General features: G+C 52.4%; 1 protein-coding gene across 2 annotated transcripts in view; it reads left to right on the forward strand.

Moving 5' to 3' along the window:
- CELF3 (CUGBP Elav-like family member 3) overlaps positions 1–24,737 on the forward strand; it is a 59,971-nt gene extending 35,234 nt beyond the window's left edge. Inside the window, exons 4-14 of one of the 2 annotated variants that reach the window (XM_029581245.1) lie at positions 6,608–6,656; positions 7,120–7,248; positions 8,060–8,139; positions 10,351–10,494; positions 11,119–11,260; positions 12,113–12,259; positions 12,669–12,734; positions 13,747–13,848; positions 13,974–14,117; positions 14,781–14,916; positions 21,558–24,737. In XM_029581245.1, the coding sequence (XP_029437105.1) occupies positions 6,608–6,656; positions 7,120–7,248; positions 8,060–8,139; positions 10,351–10,494; positions 11,119–11,260; positions 12,113–12,259; positions 12,669–12,734; positions 13,747–13,848; positions 13,974–14,117; positions 14,781–14,908 (1,131 nt within the window). In that variant the 3' untranslated portion in view covers positions 14,909–14,916; positions 21,558–24,737. Of the gene's footprint in view, positions 1–6,607; positions 6,657–7,119; positions 7,249–8,059; positions 8,140–10,350; positions 10,495–11,118; positions 11,261–12,112; positions 12,260–12,668; positions 12,735–13,746; positions 13,849–13,973; positions 14,118–14,780; positions 14,917–21,557 lie in introns of those variants that run through there. The other variant, XM_029581246.1, reaches the window with a different exon arrangement.
- Positions 24,738–24,979: the final 242 nt, after the last annotated feature.

The raw sequence follows: 24,979 nt of genomic DNA on the forward strand, positions 1-24,979 counted from the left end.
TCCTTGGCACAAAGTTGCTCCTGTGATCTGTTGGCAATGTTCACCTAATTGATTGGATTCTGACACGTGTGAGGTTCTGGTACTTTGCAGTATATGTGCCACAGTTAGAACTAGCTCTGTTCCTGTTTCTTTTCCATGTGCTGCCACCACCATCCTTCCCTTCCTAAATGGCCATGCATGTCTGTCTGCTTACAAGTGATTGCCTCTTTCCTTTCTGTCTGAGCAGGGCCCAAAGGTTGGATCCTGGCGCTGGCTGCTTGCCTTGCAGCGCTCCGGGGAGCTGTCCAGTGCCTGGTGCTGAACAGCAGGGAAGCGCCCCTTAGCTCCGTGCATCCCCGGGTCTTGGTCATGGCCTTGGGTTCTGTAGGCTGTGCTGGGATCTGTAGGATCTGCTGTAAGATCTGCTTCATTGCTGAGAAGGTGAACCGTTGGAAATCCTGGGAGAAGTTACTACTCGCCAAAGCCTCCCCCCTACCCAGTCACATCTGCCTGTCCGCTGGCCGGTGGCTCCTGTGGCCACAAGCAGCTGGTCAAAGCTCAAACTGGAGCTGTTTTACTAATACAACCCCTCCCCCCCTCCAACGGTGGTCTCCCGTCTCTCCCGCCTTCTGTCAAGATTCAAGACCGATTCTCGGTCTCACCCATACCAGCCGGCTGGGAAAACTCCTGCTCCGAATCAGTGCCCTCTCTATGTCCCTGGCCTCGAGGCAGGACTCCGCGTAGGCCCTGCCCCACCAAGACAAAAGGAGAGAAAAGCTTTCCTGTCTGGAGCTCGTGTTTTGCTGCTGTTTCTTCTGTTTTTCCCCGGGATTGTACTGATGTTTTCATGCTTAGCTTTTTGCAGTTTCATTTGGAAAATGTGCATTTTTTGCCTATTCCTGTTTCTCTTTCTCGGGCTTTACAGTGCGTGCGGGGCTTCCGGCACTGTTTTTTCTCTGCATGGTCCCTGTATTTGGAGAGGCCCTGTCCATGTTCTGCATGTGTGACTGAGCAGAGGGACTCTGCTAGTGTGTTGTCGGTCTGGGGATCTGCAGCTGTACACTTTCTTCTATTTTTTTCCAATAGAAACCTCGAACCTGACAGCAGATAAAGTCCATACAGGCCATCCAGTCGACCCACCCACGTTTCCTACTCAGCTATATAGTCCCTTCCTCTCTTCTCAGAGATCCCCTATGCTTGTCCCATGCTTTCTTGAATCGTCTCTGCCATTCTCCTCAGTGAGGTCATTCCATGTGTCCAGCAGTCTTTCTGTAAAGAAATATTTCCTAAATTTATTCCTAAGTCTACCCCCTCCCCCCCCTTTCACTCTCCTCCCAGGAGCTCCTCCAGAGCTTGCTTTTCATTGAAAGAGGTCTGAGAAAATGTCTGGCTACGCCCATATTAAATGTCAAAATTTATATTTTTGATGATGCAGTGGGGGCCCTCTTGAACTTGATTATAGGTTAGGGCAGGGGTGGGCACTTCCGGTCCTCGAGGGCCACAAACCAGTCTGGTTTTCAGGATATCCCTAATGAATATGCATGACATAGATTTGCATACAACTGAGGCAGAGTGCATGCAAATATCTCTCATGCATATTCATTAGGGATATCCTGAAAACCAGGCTGGTTTGTGCCCCTCGAGGACCGGAAGTGCCCACCCCTGGCTTACGGCCTCACTGTGTCTTACTCTGGCCCTGCTGCCAGAAACTGAACCAACAAGCCTTCTGCATGCCAAAGCAGAGCCCTTACCTCTGAGCCACCTGGAGGCGCACTGGTGTTTTAGGGCCTGGGGTAAAGTGTGCAGTGTTGCCTTTTCATAGGCCGGGCTGTTGTTGCTGTTTTAGTTCTGGTTGTTAGTGCTGTTATGGTGTGGCAGGTTTGCTTCCTAGGCGCTGAGTGGGTTTTGTGTTACTTCAGAGTGCCTGATCGTGGGAGGGATTGTGAATTGGGTCTCTATTAGTGAAGTGACACCAGAATTTGAATCTTATTTTTTCGTATGGTTCTGCCCTGCACCTGTTGTGGAGGGGGGCAGGGGAGTTTCTGTGGATGCAGAGGGTCTGTTTGCAGAACTGGAGGTGCAGGCTTTCTGTTCGGATCCTGTCCCATTCTGTGCGGTTTGGGGTTAAGGATGGACCTTGGACTTCACTCTTCCCTCTCTCTCTCTACCAGTCTGGGTTTTGCTAGAGGTAAATATCATTACAAAATGCTTTTACAGAAAGTCCAGCTCTACCTGATCTGAAATTGGTTTAACCATTGCAGTGCTGATTTTATATTCTTTGTAGATATGGCAGAACTCCCCCCCATAGTCAGGGAGTTCACTGGCTGCAAGGCCTTGAATCCACGACAGTAAACACCAGCTCCAGGTGAAGATCTTTGCTATATTATGTTATTGGCTAAAATTGTGTTTCCTGTAGGGTTTGGTTTTTAATGATAGCTTTCTATAAGAAGTCGTTGCAACTAATGCAAGCAATTAAATCTATGATTCAGAGCAGAGGTCTGGGCTGCAAGTAATCAGATAACCAGCAATCTGGCGAGACAAGGCCAGCTGACCAAAAATAGCACAGAAGGCTCGAGTCAACAAGAAGCTGCAACCTGGGCGTGCTCTTTTAAGCTCTGCCCATCACCTGGGTATTAATGCCTTAGAGATCACATTAAATGGGGCTGGGGGGGGGGGGATGACTGGCAGTTCCAGATTCTATCTGTGGGGGCCCTGCAGCGAGCCTCCAGTGCCTTTCTTGGGTACCCATGGAGCTCGCTGACTAAAGCATGAGGTGAGTTTCCCTTTGAGTACTTCCTAAGGATACTGACCTGAATTTTGCCGGCTCCCGCACATGGACGCGGCCATTTTGTAACATGTGCGCGTGACCTTATATCGCGCATGTGCATGCCACCATTGCCTTGATCGTGTCCGTGAAAGGGGGAGGGGTTAAATATATATATATGCACGCCGATGCAATTACCTGTTTCCCCAGTTCGTTCCCCGAGCTAACTCGCCTCCCTTTTCTCCTCTTAGCCCCGACCCTTAAAAACCCCGCTGACTAGCCTAGTTTCTGTTATTTTATTACTTACGCGCCGTCCATAGTGCTAGGGGACCCCGGCGCGCGCTTGTGCGCATAAATATTTGCACGCAGACTTCGCGTTTCAGACTTGGCCCCCCCCCCCGTGTCCTGTTTGAACTCTTTTGATGTGTGCGCCTACCGGGAGATCCTGCCTACTTGCCCGGTTTTTAAAAATCCGCGCCAAGCCAGGTCGCGCGCATAATCTTCCGGCTTTGGCTTCGGGTAGCGCTTTTAAAACCCGCCAGGCTGTGGACCTCCCACCCGCTTTTCTCTGTGGATAACGCCACTTCAATCTGAGCCGCGATGCCCTCCTCCCCCACCATCCCAGGAAGGCCTTCTGTCACCGTCCTCCGTGAAGGCCGTGAGCTGGTCGGAGGGGGAGGCAAATCATAAGATATCCCAGGAACAGTCCCGGGGCGGGGGGCGGGAATGGCTGTGTCCTTTGCTCCTGCAGGCCTGCAAGCTTCCCCGGCAGTGCATACCTTAGGGCGCCCCCCCCCCCCCCCCCCAGCACCACACATTTTCCCTGTTTCGGGCATGAGAAGGGGGGGAAGGCTTTTTCCCAGGGATAAACAGCCGTTTAGCCACAGAAAACCTTTTGGACGTTGCCACGGCAACTTTTAACACTTGTTGGCTGCTGCCTCAGCTCTTACCGTGGCAGCTCAGGGACAGTGTGATGTCATCAGTCATTGTTAAAGCTGCCCTGCCATTGGTTGGTGTCTCATGACATGCTCTGACTGAGGGTCAGAGGTCAGCAGTGGTCCAGAAAGGGAACACCTGGCTCCTCTCCCCTCTAATTGGAATTGAGAGTTAACCCTGCATGTGGCAGTGGGATGGGAAGTTACTCACTTGGTTTCCTGCAGTGCTTTGCAAGGTAAACACAGGTTCGGGGATCCAAAGTGTGAGGCAAGAGGTTCCTGTAACACACCAGGAGTCTCAGAAACACAGAAACATGATGGCAGCAAAAGACCCTATGTCCCATCTGGTCTGCCCATCCACCCAATTAATTTACCTTTACAATAAGATATGCCATACTGGGTCAGACCAAGGGTCCATCAAGCCCAGTATCCTGTTTCCAACAGTGGTCAATCCAAGTCACAAGTACCTGGCAAGTACCCAAACATTAGATAAATCACAAGCTACTATTGCTTATTAATTAGCATAATAGCAGTTTATGGATTTTTCCTCCAGGAATTTATCCAAACCTTTTTTAAACCCAGTTACACTAACTGCCGTAACCACATCCTCTGGCAATGAAATCCAGAGCTTAACTATGTGCTGAGTGAAAAATAATTTTCTTCGATTTGTTTTAAATGAGCTACTTCCTAACTTCATGGAGTGTCCCCTGGTCCTACTATCATCCAAGAGAGTAAATAGCCGATTTAAATTAACCTGTTCAAGTCCTTTCATGATTTTGTAGACCTGTATCATATCCACCCTCAGTCGTCTGTTCTCCAAACTGAATGGCCCTCTAACAACATAAGATAATTCCCACCACTCCCTCAGAGATCCCCTGTGCGTTTATCCCCTGCTTCCTTGGATTCAGACACTGTCCTTGTCTCCACCACCTAAACAGGGAGGCTGTTCCATGCATCCACCACCCTCTCTGTAAAGAAATATTTCCTGAGATTACTCCCGAGTCTGTCCTCTGTCACCCTCATTTCATGACCCCTCGGTCTAGAGCCTTCTTTCTGTTGAAAGAGGTTCACCTCCTATACATTTATTTAAATGTCTGTCATGTCTCCCCTATCTCGCCTTTCCTCGGGGGATACATGCATAGATCTTTAAGCCTATCCCCATATGCCTTAGAATGAAGACCACTGCCCATTTTAGTAGCCAATTTTACAGGTGTCCATTTTCCTAACCTGATCGCAGGCAGACTATTTTTTTTTTTAACCTTTTGGTTCTTCCCACTTAATGTCGCCATGATATTAAGTCAGAGGATGTACAGAAAATCGCCTAGCGGCACTTCAAGCAATCCTTGTGAATATCCTCCATTAAATCTCTATCCATCTCCTCTGTCTGTGATGGAGGTCTGTATATTACACCAATATAAATAATTTTCCATTCCCTCTTTCCAGATTAACCCACAGAGCCTCCTCCTTACCTCGTAAACCCAGCAACGCTGTTGCTTTAATATTGTTCTTTATATTTAATGCCACTCTTCCTCCTCTCCTTCCTACCTGGTCCTTCCTGAACAGATTGTAGCCGGGTATAACTATATCCCAGCCATGGTTTTCCACCTACCAGGTCTCCATGACAGCCACTCTATCTAAATCAGCTTCTTCCATGACTGCCTCTAGATCTAGGACTTTATTTCCCATACTATGAGCATTATGGCTTTCCAGATGTTTTCCCCATTTCTAAACAAGTATTTAACATTTTCCTTACCTTAGGGTTTTGTTCACCCATCCCCGTTGATCCTAGCTTAAAGAAGCCACCGCAATAGTTTGCCAGTCTGTGTTGGAAGATGCTGTGCCCACAGCTGATGACATCAGAGGTAGCTTCTCTGCATGCACAACAAACTCTGATGTCATCAGCTGGTGCCAGCTTGTCTCTTTCTGGGTGACTGACTGGCGCTTCACAGCTGTTTACTTTCTAATGTTAAATCAAAAAGAAATAGTCACAGATGTATTTAGGAGAAACTGGTCTCTGCCTGCATGCATTCACACTGCTGGGACCCAGTCCTTCTCTGTTATACCTGTCCCCAGGTCTCCTTCCTTATCTCTGAAACCTACCTCCCCACCCGATCCTTTCCTAATTCTCTCATCGCTGCCTCTGATCCTGCCCCGCGCATCTCTGAGCCTCACCTTTTAGATCTCGGGTGAAAGCCTGAATCCTGCCTTTTGCGGCCCCCTGACTTCCACAGTGTCATAGGCGTTGGTACTCAGTGCTATCCTGTTTACCCGGGCCTTCCTCAGCATTTACTTGTTCAAAGCTCAGTTGTTCGGGGGACTGGGAAATCTACGCCTGCACTGGCGCCCCAGTGCATTAAGAATTAAGCTCAGCTGTGCATGGATCCCCATAAATTCCTGCGCGTCCAATATCCGCACTGAACGCTAATAGTATGGAAGGGATGGAATATAAGATTTAAAATAAATAAACAAATCTGGGAATTCGCGGTTAGTGGTTCCCATCAGACTGGTGGTTGCTGGTGGAACAGGTAACTATTTGTCCTGTAGAGAGAGATTATAATTTTTGTTTTACATTTTTTTTCTCAGGTCTCCCATTCTGATTGCCCCACATAGTTTAACTCGTTTTTGAAGTGTGCTGGATGATTTTACCGCTTCGTTCTAGTTCGTTTATATTCGTTCTGGTTTGCGTTATGTCCTGCTCTCTCTTTCTTTGGTCGCGCTTATTTGGATGTAGATATATTTTTGTTTCATCCGATGAGTTCACACTTTGGTCCGGAAGGAATAAGTAAATAAATACAAATCTCCCCAGTCACAGACTTCAGTACGGGAGTGAGGGGGTTGGGCAACAGTTTGGGGTGACAGGGAATGCATCGCTTTGTGGTTTGTTTGTAATCTGAATCTCGCTGGGTTTTTTTTTTGTCTGTTTCTTTAGATGAATCGTCCCATCCAGGTGAAACCAGCAGACAGTGAGAGTCGTGGAGGTAACATGCCTGTCTTTCTGGGGGATCAGGAGAGGGGGTACTGCAGTAGGGGAGATAAGATCGGGCCGGCAGTGAGAGCTCAGGGGGTGCTAGTAAAGTTAGGATTTGGAGAACTGAAGGATGGCAGCATCCCCTCATCTCTCTGGGCTGGAGAAGTGCAAAAGGGAGTGGCAGCTTTGTGGACAAGGTAAGGGCAGGAGGGAGTGGCAGCTGAGAGGTGATAGCACCCCCCCTGTCTCTCTGGTGGGGAGGAGGGAGTGAGAGCTGAGGGGTAACAGCATCCCCATCTCTCTGGGCTGGGGGAGTGCAGTGTGTGCTCTCATTGGGTCTCTGATATTGAAAAAGTGACATTCATGCACTCTGTTGCTTCTTCTTTAAGCATTCTCGTTCTGCACCTCTCTCCTCTCCACCCTCACCCCTCTCCTTCCCTCCCACCCTCTCACCTGTGCCGCTTGCTCTTCAGAAGACAGGAAACTCTTTGTGGGAATGCTGGGGAAACAGCAGACGGATGAAGACGTCAGGAAAATGTTTGAAGCCTTCGGGACTATCGATGAGTGCACAGTGCTGCGGGGCCCGGATGGGGCCAGCAAAGGTCATTGTGGCCCCCAAACATCCTCCTCGCCCCCACAAGGATGGGCAGTTTCCAACGTTTAACAGTCTCTCCGCTGTGGGCTCCCCCTTTACAGCCATTAGGCTGCCTCTAGATATTCCCTCTCACTGCAAACTATCTCTGGTTATACCGCCCTGGCTGTGATCTCTCTATGGTTATACCCCCTGGTTATGGCCTCTCTCTGGTTATACACTCTTGGCTGTGGTCTCTCTATGGTTATACCCCATGGCTGCAGTCTCTGTATGGTTATACCCCCTGGTTGTGGCCTCTCTCTGGTTATACACTCTTGGCTGCAGTCTCTCTCTGGTTATAACCCCCTGGCTGCGGTCTCTCTATGGTTATACCCCCTGGTTGTGGTCTCTCTCTGGTTATACACTCTTGGCTGTGGTCTCTCTCTTGATATAGCCCTCTGGCTACGGTCTCTGTATGGTTATACACCCTGGTTGTGGCCTCTCTCTGGTTATACACTCTTGGCTGCAGTCTCTCTCTGGTTAAAACACCCTGGCTGCGGTCTCTCTCTTGTTATAATCCCCTGGCTGCAATCCCTCTCTTGTTATAGCCACTGACTGCATTCTCTCTCTGGTTATACCCCCTGGTTTTGACCTCTCTCTGGTTATAACCCCCTGGCTGTGGTCTCTCTATGGTTATAACCCCTGGCTGCATTTTCTCTCTGGCTATACCCCTGGCTGTGGGGTTTCTGGAGTTCTGACTGTCCTGTGGGTGGATGCATTGGAGTTTCCTTGGCACTGGTGTCCCTGCCAAATCTCAAAAGTTGGTATTTCCTCTTTCACAGGTTGTGCGTTTGTGAAGTTTCAGACCCACGCAGAGGCACAGGCTGCGATCAACAGCCTGCATGGCAGCCGCACACTTCCGGTAAGCAAAGACTGCACCAGCGATGGAAAGATCTTCGGAGAGAGAGCACAGGGGGTGGGGGGAGAGATAGACCCTGGTGGTACTAGTACACATAGTCAGGGGACTCGCCTCTCATTTTCCAGCTGGCTTGGGAATCCCACCAGGTCAGTGTGAGATCCTGACTCAGACTGCATTGAAAGCAGAGCAGGAAAACCCAGTGTGGAGTGAGCCTACATAGCGTGGCTGTGTCACACCCTCCTGAGGGTAGAGATGCCCTTGGATACCCTACCCAGGTCCTCCACTGGCTGCAGGTTATCTCAGAGTTCTCTGCTGCCCTCTCATGGAGCCTTAGGGTATTGCCACTGAGTGAAAGGAGGAGAGCTGGGGGATAGAGATGGTCAATTCCAGTCCTCAAGAAGTCCCTGCAAGTCGGGTTTTCAGGATATCCATGATGAATACGCATGAAAACAAAAACTGCATGTCCTGGGGATCAGGGAGCCAGGGGCAGTAACAGAGAGCCAGGGGCACCATCAGAGGGATCAGGGAACCAGGGGCACTAATAGAGGGATCAGAGAGCCAGGGGCACCAACAGAGGTATCAGGGAGCCAGGGGCACAAATAGAAGGGTCAGAGAGCTAGGGGCAGTAACAGAGAGCCAAGGGCACCAACAGAGGGATCAGGAGCCAGGAGCACCAACAGAGGGATCAGGGAACCAGGGACCCCAATAGAGGGATCAGAGAGCCAGGGGCACCAGTAGAGGGATCAGGAACCAGGGACCCCAATAGAGGGATCAGAGAGCCAGGGACCCCAATAGAAGGATCAGAGAGCCAGGGACCCCAATAGAGGGATCAGAGAGCCAGGGGCACCAGTAGAGGGATCAGGAACCAGGGACCCCAATAGAGGGATCAGGAACCAGGGACCCCAATAGAGGGATCAGAGAGCCAGGGACCCCAATAGAAGGATCAGAGAGCCAGGGGCACCAGTAGAGGGATCAGGAACCAGGGACCCCAATAGAGGGATCAGGGAACCAGGGACCCCAATAGAGGGATCAGAGAGCCAGGGACCCCAATAGAGGGATCAGAGAGCCAGGGGCACCAGTAGAGGGATCAGGAACCAGGGACCCCAATAGAGGGATCAGGAACCAGGGACCCCAATAGAGGGATCAGAGAGCCAGGGGCACCAGTAGAGGGATCAGAGAGCCAGGAGCACCAATAGAGGGATCAGAGAGCTAGGGGCACCAATAGAGGGATCAGAGAGCCAGGGACCCCAATAGAGGGATCAGAGAGCCAGGAGCACCAATAGAGGGATCAGAGAGCTAGGGACACCAATAGAGGGATCAGAGAGCCAGGGACCCCAATAGAGGGATCAGAGAGCCAGGGGCACCAGTAGAGGGATCAGGAACCAGGGACCCCAATAGAGGGATCAGAGAGCCAGGAGCACCAATAGAGGGATCAGAGAGCTAGGGGCACCAATAGAGGGATCAGAGAGCCAGGGACCCCAACAGAGGGATCAGAGAGCCAGGGGCACCAGTAGAGGGATCAGGAACCAGGGACCCCAATAGAGGGATCAGAGAGCCAGGAGCACCAATAGAGGGATCAGGAACCAGGGACCCCAATAGAGGGATCAGAGAGCCAGGGGCACCAGTAGAGGGATCAGGAACCAGGGACCCCAATAGAGGGATCAGAGAGCCAGGGACACCAATAGAAGGATCAGAGAGCCAGGGGCACCAGTAGAGGGATCAGGAACCAGGGACCCCAATAGAGGGATCAGAGAGCCAGGGGCACCAGTAGAGGGATCAGGAACCAGGGACCCCAATAGAGGGATCAGAGAGCCAGGGACCCCAATAGAGGGATCAGAGAGCCAGGGGCACCATCAGAGGGATCAGGGAACCAGGGACCCCAATAGAGGGATCAGAGAGCCAGGGGCAGTAACAGAAGGGTGAGGGAGCCAGGGGCAGTAACAGAGGGATCAGGGCAGTAAAAGAGAGGTCAGCGATCCAACGGAGGGCTTAAAGAGCTAAGGGCAATGGGGGGGGTACCTGGAGCCAGGGGCTCCGATGAAGGGTCAGGGCCTGCACGGGGAAACAGAGGGACCAGAGCAGGTGGGTGCTGGGGAAGGGCAGGGGCTTCCTGTGCCGGAAGAAAGCGCAGACCTTGTGCAACCCAAATGCATTAGGGGGAAGCAGGGAAGAGCCAGCTGGGGCTGGGCCTTCATTTGTCTCTTTCTTTCCCAGGGGGCCTCCTCCAGCCTGGTGGTGAAGTTTGCAGACACAGAGAAGGAGCGGGGGCTACGCCGGATGCAGCAGGTGGCCAGTCAGCTGGGGATGTTCAGCCCCATTGCGTTGCAGTTCGGGGCTTACAGCGTCTACACCCAAGCAGTAAGGAACCAGCACCCCCCCCCCCCCCCCCCCCACCACCACCACCCCCAGGCCCTGAGGTCAGCTCTCAGGAGCAGGTTCTCCCGGATCCCAGGCATTAGGAATGGCAGCACTGGAGCGTCTGCTTTAAAGCTCTTTGGTTTGTCTGTCTGTTAATATCTGTCCGGCTGCCTCCCCAAGGGCGAAACAAGACAGGCGTAAGGCTCGCTCTTTGGCTCTCTGGTCTCCGAGTTTCCGCCAGCGCTCAGTGCCAAAGAGATGCAGAGGCCGACGGTGCCCGATGCAATATCTGCCTCCGCTTCTTTTGCTCTTTGATCGCATTTTCTGGTCTCGAGGATCTTCTCTCGCTCCTTAAATTGTCCGGCACAGTCGCCGGGCACTGCCTTCTTCCCTCGGCGGGTGCTTTTTTCACCATTTGCCCGCTTTCCTTGCATCGAGCTTTTCAATCGATGGCTTGGAATGGGTGATCACAGCTTCCCCGTCAGGGTGGTGTCAGCCTGTCTGTCTGTCTCTAGATCTGAAGCATCTCGCACTTAAACCCTTCCTAGCCGCTTGAATCGATTCCTCCCCCCCCACCTCCCCCCCCACCACATAACACAAACGTTTCTCCTGTCCCCCCCACAGCTAATGCAGCAACAGGCAGCCCTTGTGGCCGCTCAGAGTGCCTACCTCAACCCCATGGCTACCATGGCAGCGGTACAGATGCACCAGATGGCTGCCATTAACCCCAACAGTATCATAGCCACACCCATCACCCCATCATCAGGTGAGTCCCGGGGAGCGGCAGACTCATGGAGAGCGTTGTCGGGGGGATTCAGGGGGACTGGGAGCAGTAAAATCCTCCCTTCCTAACAGGCCGATACAGTGAAGTTCGCGGGAGAGCGAGCGGGCCAGTGTCCTGTGCGCGCGCGATACAGTAAAACAAAATATTTAAATGAGGGCATCTTTTTGGACAGGAGCGGCGGCTGTCAGCGGGTTTGACAGCCGTCGCTCAGTTTTGCCGGCGTCGGTTCTCGGACCCGCCGACAGCCACGGGTTCGGGAACCGGACGCCAGCAAAATTGAGCGTCCGGTTTTCAACCCTCTGGTTGATTTTAAAATTTTATTTATAACTTTTTTTACCCTTCGGGACCTCCGACTTAGTATCGCCATGATAGTAAGTCGGAGGGTGCACAGAAAAGCAGTTTTTACTGCTTTTCTGTGCACTTTCCCGGTGCCTGCAGAAATTAACGCCTACCTTTGGGTAGGCGCTAATTTCTTAAAGTAAAATGTGCGGCTTGGCTGCACATTTTGCTTTCTGTATCGCGCGGGAAAGACTAATGGGGCCATCAGCATGCATTTGCATGTTGCGGGTGCTATTAGTCTTGGGGGGGGTTGGACGCACGTTTTTGACGCGCTATTACCCCTTACTGAATAAGGGGTAAAGCTAGCGCGTCGAAAACGCGCGTCCAATCGCGGGTATCGGCCTGTTAGTGCTGGAGGGAGGAAGGGGATTCTTATGTCCCTGCTATCAGCATGTGCTTTCCCCATTCCCCCTTGTGACAGGGCCCCACCACCTCCCATTCTGTCCCCCCCATACCCCCATGCTTCTACGTTACCTCTTCTGTCTGCCCCTACAGGGACGAGCACTCCTCCCACATTAGCTGCCACTGTGTCCACGATTCCTGCTGCTCTTGGAGTGAATGGATACAGCACAGTGCCAACACCAGCCGGCGGGCAGCCTACCTCTGACACCGTGTACACCAACGGCGTCCATCCCTATCCAGGTACTGAGACACCCTGGGGCAGGGAGAGGATGCTCCCCGGCAAGACATGGGCTGACAGTTATTCACTGCTCTCTCCTGCTGCTGGTATCTCTTGTTCTGCTTGCTGATATTCCTCCAGCTGTGACAAGGTAACCGTTTCACCCAAGTCAGCCTGGGGAGGCCGATCCAGTCCTGGCTTTGTATCCTTGCAGGAATGGAAATGAAGTTCCAATCTTCCTAGGAGGACTACATTTCCCACCATGAAATGGGGGCAAAGCCAGGCCTGGCCCAGCCCTTTCAGGTTGGTGTGGGTAAAGGGGCCACACTATCAGCCCCTGCTTCTCTGACCTAGGCTGTTACCAGACTGTGTCCTGCTCCTCTTGCTTCGGGTCTGAGCGGAGCCCTAAACTCCTTCTATTTGCTGTTGTAGCTCAGAGTCCAGCTGCACCTGTGGATCCCCTCCAGCAAGCTTACGCTGGGATGCAGCATTATACAGGTACAGAGAGCCGATTACTGCGAAGAGGAGGAATATGCCAAAGCACATGGGAATTGTAACCTCCCATGCAGCATTACAGAGACCTAGGAGAGCTCATCTAGTGTTACAGTACAGGGGGGAGAGAAGAGCAGGGGGTTACAGGGACACAGGGGAACTCCTCTAGTGTTACAGTATAGGGGGGAGAGGGGAGCAGAGCTCAGGAGGTTTCAGGGACACAGGGGAACTCCTCTAGTGTTACAGTATAGGGGGGAGAGGGGAGTAGAGCTCAGGAGGTTTCAGGGACACAGGGGAACTCCTCTAGTGTTACAGTATAGGGGACAGAGGGGAGCAGAGCCCAGGAGGTTTCAGGGACACAGGGGAACTCCTCTAGTGTTACAGTATAGGGGGGAGAGGGGAGCAGAGCTCAGGAGGTTACAGGGACACAGGGGAACTCCTCTTGTGTTACAGTATAGGGGGGAGAGGGGAGCAGAGCCCAGGAGGTTACAGGGACACGGGGGAACTCCTCTAATGTTACAGTATAGGGGGAGAGGGGGGGCAGAGCTCAGGAGGTTACAGGGACACAGGGGACCTCCTCTAGTGTTACAGGATGGTAGGAGAGGGAGCAGAGCTCAGGAGGTTACAGGGACACAGGGGAACTCCTCTAGTGTTACAGTATAGGGGGGAGAGAGGGGAGCAGAGCTCAGGAGGTTACCGGGACATGGGGGAACTCCTCTAGTGTTACAGTATAGGGGGGAGAGGGGAGCAGAGCTCAGGAGGTTACAGGGACACAGGGGAACTCCTCTAGTGTTACAGTATAGGGGGGGAGAGGGGAGCAGAGCTCAGGAGGTTACAGGGACACAGGGGAACTCCTCTAGTGTTACAGTATAGGGAGGAGAGAGGAACAGAGAATAGGAAGTTATGTGGGTACAGGAGGGAGGGAGAAGGAGATTTTTTTTTCTGTATAGTAGGTGTGGGACCTGAGATGGCAGTGAGGAGTCCGACATTGCTTATCTGTGCCTTTCTGCATTCACAGCGGCTTATCCCGCAGCCTACGGACTCGTGAGCCAGGCGTTCCCTCCCCCACCAGCCATTATACCCCAGCACGGGCCACCGCATCAGCACCAGCAGAGAGAAGGTACGCACTGTGCAGCCCAGGGCAGTGACAGGAGAGCAAGGGGAGGCGGGCGTGCCGGGCGGCAGCAGGTCCTTACTAACTTCTCTGTCTCTCTCTCTCTCTCTCTGCTGCTCTTCTTTCCTCAGGGCCTGAGGGATGTAACATCTTTATTTACCATCTGCCTCAGGAATTCAGTGACTCTGAGATCCTGCAGATGTTTATCCCCTTTGGAAATGTGATCTCTGCCAAAGTGTTTGTGGACCGAGCCACCAACCAGAGCAAGTGTTTCGGTGAGACCCAGGCCCCCGGGAGCCCTGCAACACCGAGGAGGGCCTGCTGCGAGGGTCTTCCTTCCCTGCTCCCCTCCACCTGTGCCCCCCCCCCGCGTCTCCCTAGGGAGAAGCCTCTCTCCACAGACCTGCCCCGGAGCGCGTCCCGGTTCAGTCATTGGGGCGTCCCAGAAAACATCCTGGCGCAGGGTTCCCCGGCAGCACCGCCGCCGAATCTGTGGGACCCAGTGAGGAAGGGGGTTTCTCAGCTGGACCACTCCTCCCCTCCCCCGAGGGAGAAAGCCATCCTTTACAGCAGCTAAAAATTCACCAGCCACCCGGGCCATCCCTGGAGGGAGGGAGGGAAGGGAAGGAAGGGAAGGAAGGGTGTCTGCAGTGCCCTCAAACCCAGAAGCAGCAGTTGCATGGCCCAGGGGACACTTTTGCACCTCGGGGCAAGGGAAACTCCGCGGGGCATTTTCCCCTTGACCGTCGGCTACGAGATGCGCGGACGCACCCTTCGAGCGGGCACCCGGGCAGCTTACTGCCACCCCCGGGGCAGCCCCTCCCCCCCCCCCCCCCCCCACCTTTTCCTGCGCCCTCAGCCCTCGCTGTGGGCGCCCACCAAACCCCTCTGCCCAGACTGAAGCAACGAGCGCTCACTTCCGCTTTCTAACTCCCCAGGCTTCGTGAGTTTTGACAATCCTGCCAGCGCCCAGGCGGCCATCCAGGCCATGAACGGGTTCCAGATCGGGATGAAACGCCTGAAGGTGCAGCTGAAGCGGCCCAAGGACGCCAACCGGCCATACTGAGGGCAGAGGTGGGTAACCGGGCGGGCACAAGCGGCAGGGGGCGCTCCCGCTGGCAGGAGTCCTGCGGCGGGGGGGGGGGGGGGGGATCAGGCTGCCGGGCCCAGCTCCCTTTGCTTTTTTTTTTTTCCCTTCCCCGTTACTTAAAGGAGTCACGGAGCTGCGGCAGGCTGGCACCGTCCGGCCTACCCTTGCTGCACGGAGCCATGGGGCAGAGGTTCTGCCTGCTCTCCCCTGTGCACGGTTCCCACACCTGCCCTAGGGACACCCCCCCCCCTGCCAGTGCTGTTTTTGGGATAAGCCACAATGACTACGTATGGAGCCCTGCTTGGGGTACTTGAAATGATGGGATTTGGGGGTTCCCTGTTGGTTAAGGGGTGCTCCTTTCCGGGTTCCTTAGCTGAGGCCATGCAGGTGGTTTTTGTGGGCCTGTGCAGACACGGCCGGGGTATCCGGCCCCTGCCGCCCGTGAGTGCCAGCTAAATAAAGCGTTCCACATTCAAACATTACCTTTACTTCTGGATGAAGCAGGCGGTGACTGGCACGGGGGTGGGGGGGTGACATCGCCGATACTGAAATACATCAGAACTCATGGCCATCACTCAGCCAGAATCATCGTTCATTCAGCAGAGCTGCGCTTACAGGGCCGCCTCCTCTCCTGCTAAACCTTCATCATCTAATCAGATAAACCCACATATTTAAGGGAACGCACTCCATTCCCCCCCCCCCCCCCAAACACATTAAACATTTTCCCCACGTCAAACGTGATAATGGGGGTCTCTCTGTGTATGAGGGGAATTTGCATGCACTCAAGCCCCCTAAACATGCAGACTTTCTCTTGTGCATACTCACTGTAGATATCCTGGCCATGGGGGTCTCTCTATGTATGAGGGGAATTTGCATGCACTGAAGCCCCCTAAACATGCAAACTTTCTCTTGTGCATACTCACTGTAGATATCCTGGCCATGGGGGTCTCTCTATGTATGAGGGGAATTTGCATGCACTCAAGCCCCCTAAACATGCAGACTTTCTCTTGTGCATACTCACTGTAGATATCCTGGCCATGGGGGTCTCTCTATGTATGAGGGGAATTTGCATGCACTCAAGCCCCCTAAACATGCAAACTTTCTCTTGTGCATACTCACTGTAGATATCCTGGCCATGGGGATCTCTCTGTGTATGAGGGGAATTTGCATGCACTGAAGCCCCCTAAACATGCAAACTTTCTCTTGTGCATACTCACTGTAGATATCCTGGCCATGGGGGTCTCTCTATGTATGAGGGGAATTTGCATGCACTGAAGCCCCCTAAACATGCAAACTTTCTCTTGTGCATACTCACTGTAGATATCCTGGCCATGGGGGTCCCCCAGGGCAGGTTTGGGAACCGCTGCTCCAGTCAGCTGGTGACAGAGGTTGGGACCAAGGCCTTAATCTGGCTCTCCCCCTGGCCACATCTGCCCACTCCGGGATAGTGACTTCGAAACGCCCGTGAGGAAAACTGAAACCCCATTAAAGAAAGCTGTGATTTTATCAGAACCTCTCCTGACCCGTGCACTCTTAAGAGGAAGATCCGTTCTCACTTTCCTAAGCTTAGCAGACGATGGCGAGGGCAGCCCTGATCTCGCTGCACTGTCTCTCTTGTGTGTGTCTGTATAGTGCTGCGCACATTGAGTAGCGCTATAGAAGTAATAAGTAGCAGTAGGGAGCAGGTGGGGAGTCCAGCTTGCTATGGTTTGCATGAGCGTGTGTCTGTCTGTCTTCCATGTTGTGCAGGGGTACAGGGGGATTGTTCTCTGTGACTTTTTAGTTCTTGTCATCTTTTATTTCCTGTGTATCGCTGGATCTGTGCTTCTTCCCTCTGTGGACTGTGCATTGAAGAGACAGAAAACCAGATTCCAAGGTGGTGCCTAGGTTCGGCCTGCCCCATTCTCCGGAGCCTTAAAGAGGATTTCAGGAGATTCCCTTCTAGCTGCCTCCCAATTTATTTAATTTGAGCTGCTCCTGAGCTGCCCATGCCAGCAGGTTCAGCAGAGACAGGCTCAGCTGGGCCTCTCTGTGCTGATCGGTTGAGCTTTCGGAACTGGCTCCATATCGTTCTGGCTTTTGTTGGGGAATCAGAACACTAGGGCCCTGCACAGAAGGGGGTAAGACCAAGACTGGAGTAAAGGAAGCTGGCTGGCAGCTCTCTCCCCCACTTCCCATGAGAGGTGGCTGAAACTGGTTTTACTCTGATGCCAGCAGTGTAGAGACTGGTGTTCAGATGATTGCCTGAGCAACCAAAGCATGCTGGGAGATGTAGTCCCAGCCCCCATCCGATCTGCAGGATAGCTTTCCTCATGGAGCATGCTGGGACTTGTAGTTATAGATGTGGTCCACTCGCCCTCTGGGTATGTGTGGGGTAGGGATATCTGAATATCTGTTCTGTCTCTTGGAATGTGTATGAAACCCTAAGTGTGTGTGTGTGTGTGTTTCCCTTCAGATTAAATTATAAAACAGGAAAAACAAAATGCCTTTTCTTTCTTTGCTGCTTAAAGCCCGCCCACTCCCTGGCAGGGTCCAATCATATCATGAGAAGACTTTGTCGTTACGATGTTTACCTAGCAATTGTTTGCTGTCATGGGAGACGTAGCTCCGCCTTTTGTAAGTTGCATCCAATGGAATGAAAGTGTTGTGTTTCTTTATTTATAAAGAGAAATTAAAGCGTCATGTGACCAGTGGTGCCGCGTTGCATGGGCCGTGTGGCGTGGCGTGGCGTGGCCGTGGTGTGGTGGGGGGGAGTATTTTTCTCATTTGATTAGTATATCTGTATATAAAAATACAACAGGAAATGCCCCCCCTCACCCTGAAACACTTATTTAAAAAAAAAACAGTGATGGGGAGCCCCCCACCCTCCTCCTCGATGTCCTGTGAATGTTTGCCTGTCTATGCCCGTGTTGTGTTTGCTGTGTGTTAATTGGTCAGGGAGCATCGCCTCTGCTGATTCACCTTTAGGCTCCAAATTTGCCTGGGGATGGTAGGGAATCTGCATTTGAACATCTCTGGGCCTCTTTGCATCTCTTCACAGTTCTGTATCCCTTCCCGGCCTTCACACCCCTTTCGCTCCTGCTTTCCACCTCTCCCTTCCTAGGGTAGACTTCTCTTACTGCCAGTTGTCAGATTCACACCCACAGTACAGGCTGCTCATTGCGATATGTCCAAGAAGTGGTGGTCTGTATTCTGCCCATTAGTGCAGAAGGGGATAGATGTAGAGAGGGGAGAGAAGGTTATTGCATGGAATATATGCAAGAAGGAAAGAGGAAGTTATTTCATGAGGGTAGAAGGGGATATATATGCAGGAAGGATATAATTGCAGGGTATATATGCAGGGAGGGGAGAGGAGGTTATTGCATGATATATATATGTAGGGAGGGAAGAGGAGGTGATTGCAAGAGGGTAGAAGGGGGACATATGCAGGGAGAGGGTATAATTGCATGGTATACATGCAGGGAGGGGAGAGGAGGTTATTGCATGGTATATATGTAGGGAGGGCAGAGGAGGTTATTGCATGATATATATATATGTAGGGAGGGAAGAGGAGGTGATTGCAAGAGGGTAGAAGGGGGACATATGCAGGGAGAGGGAATAATTGCATGGTATACATGCAGGGAAGGCAGTGGAGGTTATTGCAAAGTATGTATGCAGGGAGGGGAGAGGAGGATACTGCATGAGGGTAGAAGGGGATATATGGAAGGAGGAGAGAAGAGGTTATTGCATGGTATACATGCAGGGAGGGGAGAGGAGGCTATTGCATGGTGTATGTAGGGAGAGGAGAGGAGGTTATTGCATGGTATATATGCAGGGAGGGGAGAGGAAGTTATTGCATGAGGGTAGAAGGGGATATATGCAAGGGGAGGAGAGGAGATTATTGCATGGTATATATGTAGGGAGGGGAGAGGAGGTTATTGCATGAGGGCAGTAGGGGATATATGCAGGGAGAGAGTATAATTGCATAAAATACATGCAGGGAGGGGTGTTGTTTATTGCATGATATATATGCAGGGAGGGAAGTGGAGATTATTGCATGATATGTGTACAGGGAGGGGAGAGGAAGTTATTGCATGAGGGTAGAAGAGGGTATATGCAAGGAGGGGAGAGGAGGTTATTGCACGGTATATATGTAAGAAGGGGAGAGGAGGTTATTACATGAGGATAGAAGGGGATATATGCAAGGGGAGGAGAGGAGATTATTGCATGGTATATATGTAGGGAGGGGAGAGGAGGTTATATATACAGGGAGGGGGGGGAGAAGCTTATTGCATGGTATATATACAGGGAGGGGAGTTGCATGAGAATAGTAGAGAATATATACAGGGAGGAGCGTGTAGGTTAATATTTGGGGCACTGTGGCTTACTTCTGCTTGGCAGGACGTTTACCCGATTTTGTCACCCAGTACACCACTGTGAGTTTTTACCAAACGGGACAGCTGTCAGCACGCCTGGCGCTGGGATTCACAGCACAGGTCCAGACTTAGAGCAGAAGCTGAGAGAAGGTAAAATGGGAGCCAGATTAATGCAAGGAAGTGCACTCTTCATCCTCTTCCAAGAGAGATGCGAGGGGAAAGGGGAAGCTGCTGCTGCGATGGAGTGCTTTACATGCCTCCCGGCCTCTCCCTCCTCTGGGGATGGCATCCAGTCCCGCACCAGCGGCTTTTCCCTGCTGCTGCCACCCCTTAGTTCCTTCTCCTGCTCCCGTCTCCCTTCCCCTCATGGATTGCGTGCTATGTTGAGCTGCTTATCAGACGTGTGCATGAAGTTTCTTTTTAGTGCGTGCACCACAAATTCAACCTTATCTCCTGCAGGGGCAGAGCAGGGCATGGCAGGCTTACAAAAGTGGTTTGGCTGCCGCGTTAGTGCTCCTGAAGATGAGAGCATTAGCTAGTCAAGAAATCCAACTAAAAAGGATCACCTTTATAGTTTGTTTAAAACCTAACAAAGGAAGGAGGGAAAAAAAAACAGTCATGGACTTTGTTCCTGCTCGGTGTCCACTAACCCTCCTGGTGTGGGGGTTGCTGAGCGTTTGATGCTTTTGGTGCAGCACCAAGGCACATGGCAGAGACGAGGCCGCTCGGGGACAGGGGGCACCCGCCAGCACACCTTTCTCTACTGTCCCCAGAACTCAACTCCATCCTGACAGAAGGGAGTGAGGAGGGGCAGGCCGTCCATCCAACCCATCCAGCCAGACCCCCTTTAACAAAGGATCTTCACTTTTTAATAGGGTTTTTTTTAAAGCATCAGTAATGGCAACCTTAGGACCTGATTCTGTGAGAGTTTTTCCCATAGATACAGAATGAGAGAAAAGCATTAATAAATCTGGTCCTTAGTTAGATAATTCAGTGCACAGTTTCAGACTCTAAAACATCAGAATGTTTTGCTCTGATTTTTATTTAGTTCCTGAGGCCGTGGGAACGACGTCCATATTCAGCTGTGGCCAGGCTAGCATAGGTGGCTGGATGAGCATTAGCTAGCTAATTTTGCCAGGATATTCAACGACCCGCTGCTGAATCTACCCAGCTGTGTTAAATTTAGCCAGATAAGGTTCTCAGTGCCAAGGCTGTAGACTGCAAGGAAGTCCCTCTAGCCACTTGGTGCCACATCCAGAGGCTGCAGGATAGTTTCTCCCTGAGCTCGGTGCCACGGCTGAGGGCCGCAGGGTAGTTTCTCCCTGAGCTCGGTGCCACGGCTGAGGGCCGCAGGGTAGTTACTCCCTGAGCTCGGTGCCACGGCTGAGGGCCGCAGGGTAGTTACTCCCTGAGCTCGGTGCCACGGCTGAGGGCCGCAGGGTAGTTTCTCCCTGAGCTCGGTGCCACGGCTGAGGGCCGCAGGGTAGTTACTACCTGAGCTCGGTGCCACGGCTGAGGGCCGCAGGATAGTTACTCCCTGAGCTCGGTGCCACATCCGTGAGCCACAGGTTAGTCTCACCCTGTGATCGCTTCCCTCTATGCCTTCTTTGTGAATGCTCTTCAGATCTTTTCTAGGATTAGACTAAGGCTATAAAGCCCCTTGCACCTGACCAACTTCAGGGTGGATGCAGTGTGCAGGGGAGATCAGCCAGGGCTCTGTTGCTGATTATCCCTCGCAGCAGAGGACATGCGCTCTTATTTAGTTTATAGAAACAGGTCGTGGGGTCCTTAGAGGAAGGCGGGTGCCAGCCTGCAGCAGAGAGTGGCACACGTCTGGCTCCTGGAGTTTCAGCTGAATCCTGGCAGGGCCCTGGGGGTCGCGTCCCTCCCGTTCTCATCGCTCAGGGTCCGCTCTGCACTCCATAGGGGGTTTTTATTCTCATTGGCAAGGGAGGTGAATTACTGTTGGAGAAGGGGGGGGGGGGAAGAAGCGTTGAGATCCTGTGTGGAGATAAAGGGGCTGAGGTGCTGCGTGTCTGTCCACCTCTCCTCCCTGTTCCCTCCCCCCCCCCCGCATACACACAAGAGCTGACGTCCTTGGACTGGTTGACCGCTGCTGAACTGTTGGCTGCCCAGGATTTGGCTCTGCATGAAAGGGCATCTGAGGTCATGCGTAGACTGCCCTCCTGGGGCATAAAGATGGCGCCCCCCCCTCCCCCCTCTCCACGCCGCAGGGTCTCATTTCCTTTTCTTGTGCGTTTGTGTTTCAGGGCTTGAGCTTGCAGATGGAGGAACCCGTGGAGCTCCCCCCACCCCCCTCCTCCCCTCCCCCCCCTCCCACATGCCTCTCCCGGTCCTCCTCATCCCGCTCCAAGGAAGCGCTTCCCACCCATCCATTCCTGGATCTGGCAGGAATTCCCCGTGCCAGAAGGAGACCTCCATTGTGTGTAAGCAAGACGGTAATAGCTGTTAAGAGTTTGGCGCTACAATCTTACATCCTTTCTGCTGTATCCAAAGGGACAAAAAAAAAAACAAAATCATCCTTCTCCCTCTTCAGGAAAAAAAAAAAAGGAGCCAGAGAAACTGCGAACCTCTGCCCCGCTGCCCAAACCCGGCATTAATTCCCCTCTCCGGGACGCGTACGGTGGGACCTTGGGCCAAACCTTCTCTCTCAGCTGCTTTGCGGATCGGAGCCCTTGGCCCTGTTCAGATCTGCTCCTGGGCCTCTGGCGCTGTGCTGGCAGGCGGCTGCTCTGGAGGGGGTGCTTTCCACGCAAGGCCTTGCCCGATTTTTTCTTTGGCGGTCTAACCTGGGGCAGGATGGGCCTGGCCCTCTCTCCGTGACCAGATCTGCGTTTCAGGGTATGCAAAATGTCTATTTAACTTATGGTCTGCTATTTCAGCACTGCAACGGGGATTACCTTCAGGTACCACAGCTGGTTCCCTAGCCACAGAGGGCTTTAAGCTTGTACCTGAGGCAACAGCACGTAAAGTGGCTTTTGGGCCTTGGCTTTTTTCTGGTTTGTAACTCGCTGCTCTAACCACTAAGCTACTTCCTCCACGCCACATAACCTGCTTCTTGGAGCAGCAGCCACCCTGGACACACATTCACTGTGAATAATCCTGAAAAAGCAGACTGATTTGCAGCCCTCAAGCACTGGGGGGGAGTCAGTATCCCTTCTGCACAGAGAGCTCCCTGCGGTGCTGCCTGACTTGTAGCCCAGGTAGAGGGTTAAGCGTCGCTGCCTGATTGCAGTAACTGCGGAGCAGAACAAGGCTGGAGTAGAAATGCTGGAACAGCAAAGGCTTTGACACAGTGATGCCAGAGTGGGCCAGATCCAGGAATATTAAGCAGGTGCATGGCCGTACCCGCTACTGCTAGCCCGCTGGTCCATGGCAATGTGTGTGGCTTAGGTTCCCCTTTCCGTGTTTACTGGTTCCTTGGTTCTGGCTGCAGAGTATTCAGTAGGTACCATGCATGGCCCTCGTTACTGGCCAATCTGGGCTCAGGAGGGTCTATAAGCCCTAATGAGATACATGGACAAGGCCTCCAACTGAGGACAGACGAGTGAAATGGGGGGAGGACAGAAAATCCCTAATCCACCCTTTGCCACCAGCGTTTCACGCTGAGTGGACAATGCACGTTGCATTGCTTTTACCTATAGGAAAGATCTTGGCAAGAATTGAATCTCTTTGGGTAAGAAGTCTCAGTTTCATTTGTTGCCCCTCTAGGAACCTCTCAAGCTCCCCTAGAGATGTCCCTTAGAGTGCCAAGTCCTCCTCCAGTAAGATCCCTATTAGCACTCAAAATTAGGGTGGGGTGTATTTGTTTGGAAATGACAGGAAAATTGTTTTAAATTTCATTTTGTGATGCCATTTTTTTAAATCAGCGCCCCCCCCCCCCCCAGACTCTCCCTTCATGAACCACGATGCTGGGGGGGGGGGGGTCTCCCTCCTCTGCCCCCCCCACTGGCCTCTCGGACAGCCGGCGACATTTTATTGTATGTCAGAATTTCGTCTCTACCCTGCCATCATGAGAAAGGACACTGGTGGGGGGGGAGTCACTCCTGTAACCTGATCGTGCGGAGGGGGCTCCCTGTCATCATGGTTCTAGAAAAGGGAATCTAGAGGAACCATTAGGAGAAAGCCGATTTTAAAAAAACGACAGCCAGGTTTTGGTTTTAGTGCAAACTACAGTCAACACGAACTAGAAAAAAGTAAACGAAATAAAAGGCCAAGAGCACTCCCATCACCAAACCAGAAAAAAAAAATCCTCATACCCAACTCGGAAAGAGCGTTTCAGGAGCTGCTGTCAGCCATAGAATGGTCAGGTGAGGCATGAACACAGCCTGAGCTCTCTGATCCATTCTCTCTCTCTGCAGTAATGGAGAAGGTAAAAACAACATGTTTAGCCAGTCACTGAAGCAAATTACGAATCTGAAATTCATTGCCCGCCGGATACCCAAAGATGCACGGTGACCCAACAGGGACCATGGTAATAACCAGGAGACTCGTACTGCCCTTGGTTAATTACAGCTCGGTGAAGACCCTGTGCCCCCTACCCTCCACGTCTCCCTTCGGGTCCATAAAGTCCCTCTTATTTGACCCAGTACCTCAGTGCTGAGCAGCTAACCCCCTCCCCCACCCTACATTCCACAGCTGTCTCATTGCCAGGACCAGTTGGCACCAGGCAGGGGATCCAGATGTGCGTTCACTGCCGCAGTAGGGGGTTGTCCGGTTGCAGTCCTTCCAGAGTCAGCCCTGTGCAGCAGCTAACGCCACCTCTCCATGCTTCAGCCACTTTGGACCTTTGGACAGGACTGAGCATCTGGTCTGGACACCACCCAGGAACCCCCAGCCACCCCCCCTGCAAGGCTGGCACCCCCATGGCAGGGCTCATCTATAGTCACCACCACCTGGAGAGCCGAGAAGCCTTATTTGAGGGGGGAGGGGGGGTAGTTATTTTTTTCTCCCTGTAGCCTGTGGGTAATATATTTTCTCGGACTCCGCGAGCACTTTCCAAGGACTTCGCAGCCTCCTAGAAGTGGTGAGAGGATGTCCCCCGCCGCTCGCCCTCGCCTCCTCTGCCGCTCCGATATTCCCACTCGTTGCCCCAGAACTGAACTTTTGCTTTGCCACGGGCTTTGGTTTCTTCACCCCAGGGGTTCGGAGAGAGATTTAAAAAAAAACACAAAACCCACGCACCAAAAGCCTTCTCCGCCTGCTCCAGGTTTGGAACGAGGGAGGGCCTCCCCCGCTTTTTCTAAATCCTTGTTTTTATACGGAAAGGACGCTAAGGTCACCGTGCAGAGGGCAGGCCGTGACCTCAGAAGATGGCCCACGCGCCAAGAGCTGACGACGTTTACAGGCCCCCGCGCTGAGCCTGGAACTGTAAATAATTTTGTTCAGATTAGCTACGATAAAGCAAATTTATTGTTATTTAATCTTTAATACATTTTAGAATTATTTTTTTTCCTTTTCGGGGGGGGGGGGGGGGCGGGGAGGGTGGTGTGGGGGGGGGTAACTGGGCTTTTTATTTAGAAACTGTGCGGGAGGGACAGGTGGGGACTATGAAGCATAATTTATTTGCTATTTATTATTGCATTTTGCTTTGAATACTTTCCAATGTTTTCTCTCTAAATAAAGAAGTGGAAGCTAACGCTGGAGCCCCCTGGGCTGTTGGGTTCTTGCC

This window comes from Rhinatrema bivittatum, chromosome 16, assembly GCF_901001135.1.
Source record: "Rhinatrema bivittatum chromosome 16, aRhiBiv1.1, whole genome shotgun sequence".
NCBI classification, from domain to species: domain Eukaryota; kingdom Metazoa; phylum Chordata; class Amphibia; order Gymnophiona; family Rhinatrematidae; genus Rhinatrema; species Rhinatrema bivittatum.